Consider the following 7,439-nt stretch of genomic DNA (forward strand, 5'->3'; position numbering starts at 1 on the left):
TTTATTTTTCACACACATGCATACAATCAAATCACTAACATATTTCAATAGATTTAAATCTTGGATATTTAAGACATGTGAAAAATTATTTTTACAAATAGTTGATCAATTAGAAAAGTTTTAATATAAAAGTGGCAGGTGGAGGGTATTTAAGATGCGGCTCAGCCGAATATAGCACTCTAACTTGTTTTTTACTAATAAGTTAGCTCAAGGTTATTGTATATACATCTAATAACGTATATATCTTTCAATTTCCTCATTTCAAATGTTAAAATTGACTTTTTATTAATTTTATTCATTTAATTATACCTAAAATTGAAATAAGGAAAATAATACACCTTAAGTTGCCATTTATTTATATACCCTTTTTATTATATTGTAACCGAAACCGGTTCTTATTTATGTTCGATATATCATTTATTTTATTAAATTCGGCTTTGGTTGGAAATGTTACCTAAAGTTAATAGTTTTAATATAGATTTTTATTATGTAAACTCGCATTATATCGGGTTTTTGTATCATTAACCCATTTACAGGAAAGAAGAACCTGAGGAAACCTTATTTGTACATAATAGGTATCGACCAGAAATCTATGGCTAGTTTTGTCAAGAATAAAGGTAGATTTACTTCGCCTCTAAAGCTGTCATATTCAAAATTGGGATGGTGCCGATTGAAAGGGCTGCTACAACAAGCCTCAAAAAGGCCACTAAAATACATAAGACCAGACCACCAGTATCCGCTACTGATAAGGTTGAGGAGTCAAATCTTAAAAGCGAGGAAATTATCACTATATCGCTGAAAGAAAGTGCAGCTGCCCTTTGCAAAATTAGGAAGGCGCCGATTGAAAGGGCTTTAAAAACCGGCTCCTATAAGGACACGAAAACACCTAAGACGATACCCTTACCATCATTAGCAAGAACTCGTCGTTTTGAGGAGCCAAATCACTCGGCAGAAATCACTCACTCGCCCGAAGACAGATATTTACTGCATGCTTGAATTGACATTTACCTCCATTAAATTGCAGGATGCAAGGGTCATTTTTTAACCAAACCAGGGAAACTTAGCTACCGAAGTCCTATCGACTGATAAGTCTTACTTCCTTCCTACTTGAAACCTTGGAACAATATTCTCTCAGAGCTCGTAAAGAGAATAATATTTTTGTTTGACTACCGCTTCAGTTTCGCTTATATGTACTAGGGGCAAAAATTTCTACGTATACTGAACCCTGCTTCCTAGGCAAGAATATTCCGGTGACAAAGTTAAGTATTAAGGAGTAATAGAGGATAGACCGATGTGCCTCGTTGATCCTAGTGTAATTAGATCAATTCTAGCTTATCCTTCTGGTGGACTGCTTTAGGCAAAAAGTGCAATATCAAACTACTACACGGAGTTCAGCGTACTTGCTGCTTGGGTATAAGTGGTGCCAAGTGTACTACTTCAACTAAGGCTCTGAAAACGTTGTTAGATATTCCAGCCATTGAAACATATTTAAGATATGAGGCGGCTCTTACAGGCGAATGGCTTTTTACTTAAGGTGAACTGGCGAAAAGCGATAATAGGAAACTTCATCAATGTATACTGGACACATTGGAAGGTTATACAAAATAATCGGATGTGCCTGATTGTATACCAGACACATAATATGTCGGAAACTTTGAAACGCTTATCCCAGCTAGAATGTCGTTGTTAAGCGAAACATTAGACCAAATACCAGTAGGAATCCGTTGTTTCACGAATGGCTCTAAATTGGGGAATAAAGTGGGGCTGGGGTTCTATATTGAAGACCCAGAAACAGAAATATAGTACTATTTACCATATCATAACCCATTGGATTGTGAGAAAGCTTTAACTGAATACTCTCCCACATCAAAACCATTCGACGCAACAAAAGCTGAACTAAAAATATCGGTGAGAGAATCCCATCTCTTGGAATTATCAAACAGTGGGTAGAGCCACGAAGATCCTATGGGCTGACCCTGATAAAAGCAAGACTAAAAATCTCCTCAAAATGAGCAAGTCTGAAGTTAGTACGATGGTACGTATTTTAAGTGGACACATAGAACTACGTGCAGATTCAGACGTATGTACAGCATGTGGAGAGGACTGTTAAACTCTGGAGCATTTTCTATAACTCTGCCAGGCATTCGTCGAAGATAGATCCAAGTATCTTGCAAGTGATGTTATTCCGGAAGTAATATTTCTGACGAACAATTTTTGGAAGATTCTTAGGAATTACGATCAGAAAACTGAGTTTCTGAACACTGAAAAATAATTCATTCAGTTCCCTTTTTTCATAATAAGGAGCGCACAACTGGCCTGATAGTGGCCTAGATGTATTTCTTTGGATTTCATGTGGTATACATCCTCCTATCAACCTAATATACTTGAAGAACTCTGACAGTTATCTGAACATTTAGAGTATAACGTGCGGACTTCCAATAGGGTACTTGTTTAATAGGGAAGCTAATAGAACTAGGTTCTTAAAATTTTGCACAAATTACTTTAATATTCATCTGAACATTTTGAGAGAAAAAGGGCGGACTTTAATTCATGTAAGAGCTGGAAGCCCCACATGAATTATATAGAAAAAATCGTATATCTAAGAATCTATTAGAGCTAGAATTTTCAAACTTTACACGACTATGACATTCATGTGAACATTTAGAGAATAACGGGCGGACTTTCAATGAGGAGCTGGCAGTACTTATATGAATTAAATTCAAAATTTCGTATATCTTTTCATAGATATATATAGAAATTGGCGATGGATAGAAATTGGCGAACTTCCAATAATTTTCTTGACATCCCCCATATGGAACATATTGTTAATCTGGAAAACTATTGTAGTTAGAATTTGTCAGCTGCACTTATTTTTTAGAAAAAAAGTGCTAGGTGCTTTTTATCACTGTATCTTCTTTTGCTAGATATTTTTGGCATAAAAAGTGCATTTTTTGGAATTTTTCATTTATTTTGCACTTTTACCTTCAATACCCTCCAACCACAATCAGTTACGAATCAAAATTTAAAACAACCTCAAAAAAAAAAAAACATTTTTTACACATTCTGATGTAATTTTCTCGGAAACTATGCAAAACAATTCCATAAACATCATACAAGAGCTTGATCTCTACGAAAAATCGCTAGAATCGGTCCACAATATTATATACCTCCGATACAAAAGTACAATTTTCCGGAAAATGGGTTTTCTGTTAATAACTTCCGTCGAAATGTCGATATCTTCACAAAAATTTACAAATTAAAATCTTATGTCAATAGAATTTATTCGGAGGAAATTTTTTTGGATGGGTCCCTAATTGGACATAGCTCCCATACAAGGTCCTTTCCCGAAAATCACTTAAACGTGTGTAACTCAATATTAAATTAATATATCCATATATAATTTTGGTATTGCTTTTATATACAGAAATATTACCATGAAAGCTTTTTTGGGTCGGTTCATAATTGGTCATAGCTCTCATACAAGGTCCCCTCCCGAAAATCACTTAAACGCGCATAACTCATTACTTAATTAAGATATCCATATAACTCAATATTAAATAAATATATCGATATACAATTTTGGTATTGCTCTTTTATACAGAAATATTACCATGAAAGTTTTTTTATACCCTTCACCTTCGTGAGAAGGGTATATATAAGTTTGTCATTCCGTTTGTAATTTCTATAATATAATTTTCCGACCCTATAAAGTATATATATTCTGGATCCTTATAGATAGCGGAGTCGATTAAGCCATGTCCGTCTGTCTGTCCGTCTGTATGTCTGTTGAAATCAGTTTTTAGAGGACCCCATATATCGGCGAGATCCGAATCTTCAATAATTCTATTAGACATGCTTTCGAGAATATCGCTATTTAAAATCAGCAAAATCGGTCGGTAAATAACGGAGATATGAGCAAAAATCCGAGACAATCTCTGAAAATTTCATCTAAAAATTGTTATAAAAGCAACAACAACATTGAATATAGAAAAAGATTTACACGTGTGTGTGTAGATGTATTTGGTTTTATTCAGCTGTGTATTTTTTTGTATGTTTGGAATCCAAACATACAAAAAATACACAGCAAAAAAAATATGATTTGCATTTGTTGTTAAAATAAAATAATTTTCCCTTTTGTTTTGCAAATATATTTTTTAATGAATAGAAAAATATATTTAAAACGTTTTCAATTATATGAGAGTAGATTGTGAGTTATTGTACAATAATTTTTATGCGAATAATGTAAGTATTAAATTTAAAACTAACACAAATTTTTTCCAAGTGCTTTTGAAAACAATTTTTTTACGATAAACAAAAACAAAATCTACGTCTCGTCCAAAGCAAATTAATAAAGTAGCATCACTTGAACAGCTTACTATTTTTTTTAACTATAGTTTCTATAGAAAAATAAGATTAGTTGTCAAAGTTTGTTTTGAAAATTGTTAACATTGTTTATGTCGCCATTTTGAAATTGTGTGTTGCTATTTGTTAAAATTTGTGAAAAGTTGAAAAAATGAATTAAAAGTGGTTTTAAAGTAGTTTAAAAGTGTTATAAATTTTATAATATATAATAACATAATTAAATCCTTAATATTTTCAACTTAAAAGTAATATTTTATATTTAGGTTTTGTTCACTTTGTTGTTAAAGGAAATTTTCTTAAATTTTATTTTGACACATTGCTGGATTATTCCAAAAACAAAATACATGTGTTTGTTGTAGATGTTGTTGTACAACAAGAGATGTCTCTACTTTATTAATTTACTTTGGTCTCGTCAATGTTTACCAGCAATGAATCAGAGGTCGAGTCGGAGCTTAGCCGCCGCCGAACTATATTTAGTTGCTTGAGCCGCCGCCGAAAAATTCGGCTTAAATCGACTCAAATTTTTTTAATGTTTTTATTAACTAGACTGTAAGATCAATTATGTTTAAAATGCACTATGGTGAAGGGTATATAAGATTCGGCACAGCCGAATATAGCATTCTTACTTGTTTATATACATAAATGTACATAGCTCCCATACAAAGTCCTTTTACGAAAATCGCTTAAACGCACATTACTCTTTAAAAAATAAAGCTATTGATACAAAAATTGGCACAAATATTAGTTTTGTATACAAAAATTCAATTTCTTAATTTTTTCACCATCGGTTCATAACATGGGTTCGGTCGGTCCTATACAAAGTTCCCTTCAGAAAATCAATTAAACACACATTACTTGTTACTAAATTACGATAGAAATACAAAATTTGACTGAAATATAGCTTTTATGTACAGAAATTGAGCTTAAAGTCGACCGAAGTTAAATGTGATTAAGTTTTCATAATAAAACATTTAAGTTGAATTTTACATTGCCTCAGATATACTTTAGCTGTTTATTGTTGAATAAAACTGTGGACATTTAAGTCAAATTTTGAAGGGCGCTTTTTATAGGGGCTAGGGTCAAATTTGGCCCTACAGTTAAGTGAAATAGGTGAAATAATGCACCGATGTTAACCATTTTCAATATTCTTTGTCTACGATACCATAGATCATGCGCCAAATTTCATTGAAATATCTCCAAAATTGCGGCTGTAGTTTGATTCCAAGGTTTACAAGCCCTATTCGGGGATTCAGCTGTATGGGAGCTAGGTGAAATATTCGACCCATCTTAACCATTTGCAATAGGCTTCTTCCCTGGGACAATAGGAGATCATGAATTATCTTAAAAATTGCGACTTATAGTTTGACGGATAGACGGACATAGTTAAATCGACTTAGAAAATTAATCTGAGCCGATTGTTATAGGACAAACCCAATATAACTTCTCCCACTAAAGTGGTGTAGGGTATAAAAATTTTCATAAATAAGTTTTATATGAATACACACTCCCGCTCACATAAATAGTTTTGATTGCATTTAAATTTTTGCAAAAACTAATGTACTAATTAGTAATATTAAAATTTTAAATAATAACATGATGTCTTAGGTATATCTTGTGAGACAAAAATTATCGCAATACCTAATAGCGGATTTTTAATAATTTTTTTCTAACATACCATATTTTTTTGGCTCACTTGATTAGGTTCAAATATAATTATTTTACTGCTGGCAGTGAGTAAAATTCATTCATATTCTAGTGTTTGTGAATATAGACAAGATATTTTTTAACAAATAGGTTGCGGTAAGGCATTACCTAAAGAATAAAATGAGAAAATTCAAGCGTTTTTGGAAACTGTCCAAAATCATAGGAATTTGGCAAAAAAAATATGATGTGTTAGGTATATCTCGTGAGACAAAAATTAGCGCAATACCTAAAAGCGGATTTTTAATAATTTTTTTCTAACATACCATATTTTTTTGGCTCACTTGATAAAATTATTTTACTGCTGGTAGTGAGTAAAATTCATTCATATTCTAGTGTTTGTGAATATAGAAAATATATTTTTTAACAAATAGGTTGCGGTAAGGCATTAACTAAAGAATAAAATGACAAAATTCAAGCGTTTTTGGAAACTGTCTAAAATCATAGGAATTTGGCAAAAAAAAATTGGGAAAATTCAGAATGTTATTCGCAATTGTCTAAGAAAACAGTTTGAATATTAAGAAAGCATAAATGAAACTACATTTAGAGTCAAAACAAAAGCGGACAGAAGAGATTTCATAAAATTTGCCTCCAAGTCAAGTGATTCTGTAGCAAAAATTAGAGAAAAAGTGGATGTTACAGCAAGTCTAGTTACAGTAAAACGAATTGTATGAAGGGTCAACGCTTTAGAAATATTATACAAGTATGAATGTATAGTCGGGCGAGGCCGACCATATGATACCCTACACCAGTCAGTATGTTTGTTAAAAATGGGGATTGTTTAAGAAAATAAAGCATTTGATTTGTTTTTTAACTTTATTTCGAAATATTTTTATTTATTTTTTTTTTGGCAAAAAAGATATTTTTTACAATAGCGCTCAAAGGGGAATAGGGCAAAATATGGCCCTTATAAATGTTGGTAGGGGGAGTTAAGTCTACTTTAATATTATTTATGTAGAATTTAAAAGTGTCATTAGTGTTTGTAAGTGAATTTTAACCTTTAAGTCATTTTCTGAAGGAAGTTTGTATAAAACTAAGTTTAGTCGACTTTTGTATAATAGATCATTTAAATTAATTATAAGCCCAAAGACCCTATTTGGGGGTACGGTTGTATGGGGGCTAGTCGAAATAATGTACCGATTTTAACCATTTTCAATAGGCTTCGTCCGTGGGCCAAAAGAAGCGTGTGTGCCAAATTTCATCCAACTATCTTGAAAATTATTAAAAATTGGTTATTAAGTATTGCACTAATGTTTGTTTATCCAGTGATGTTTATGATTTTTAGAATTTTAATATAATATCTTGAATTACCTTTAAATTCGGAATGTAAATAAAGGCCTTCTAATAAAAAGGTTTCCCTTCTCTGTATATTAGAT

The 7,439-nt window shown here is 32.0% G+C and overlaps 1 protein-coding gene across 3 annotated transcripts in view; it reads left to right on the plus strand.

Moving 5' to 3' along the window:
• LOC111687549 (stress-activated protein kinase JNK) overlaps positions 1-7,439 on the plus strand; it is a 236,577-nt gene that overhangs the window by 130,187 nt on the left and 98,951 nt on the right. The window contains exon 1 of one of the 3 annotated variants that reach the window (XM_046956493.1): positions 1,994-2,035. The exons of the other annotated variants lie outside the window; for them this stretch is intronic. Within the exon in view, the coding sequence (XP_046812449.1) occupies positions 2,009-2,035 (27 nt within the window). The 5' untranslated portion in view covers positions 1,994-2,008. Of the gene's footprint in view, positions 1-1,993; positions 2,036-7,439 lie in introns of those variants that run through there. 3 annotated transcript variants of the gene reach the window in all.

This window comes from Lucilia cuprina, chromosome 2, assembly GCF_022045245.1.
Source record: "Lucilia cuprina isolate Lc7/37 chromosome 2, ASM2204524v1, whole genome shotgun sequence".
In the NCBI taxonomy this organism is placed as follows: Eukaryota; Metazoa; Arthropoda; class Insecta; order Diptera; family Calliphoridae; genus Lucilia; species Lucilia cuprina.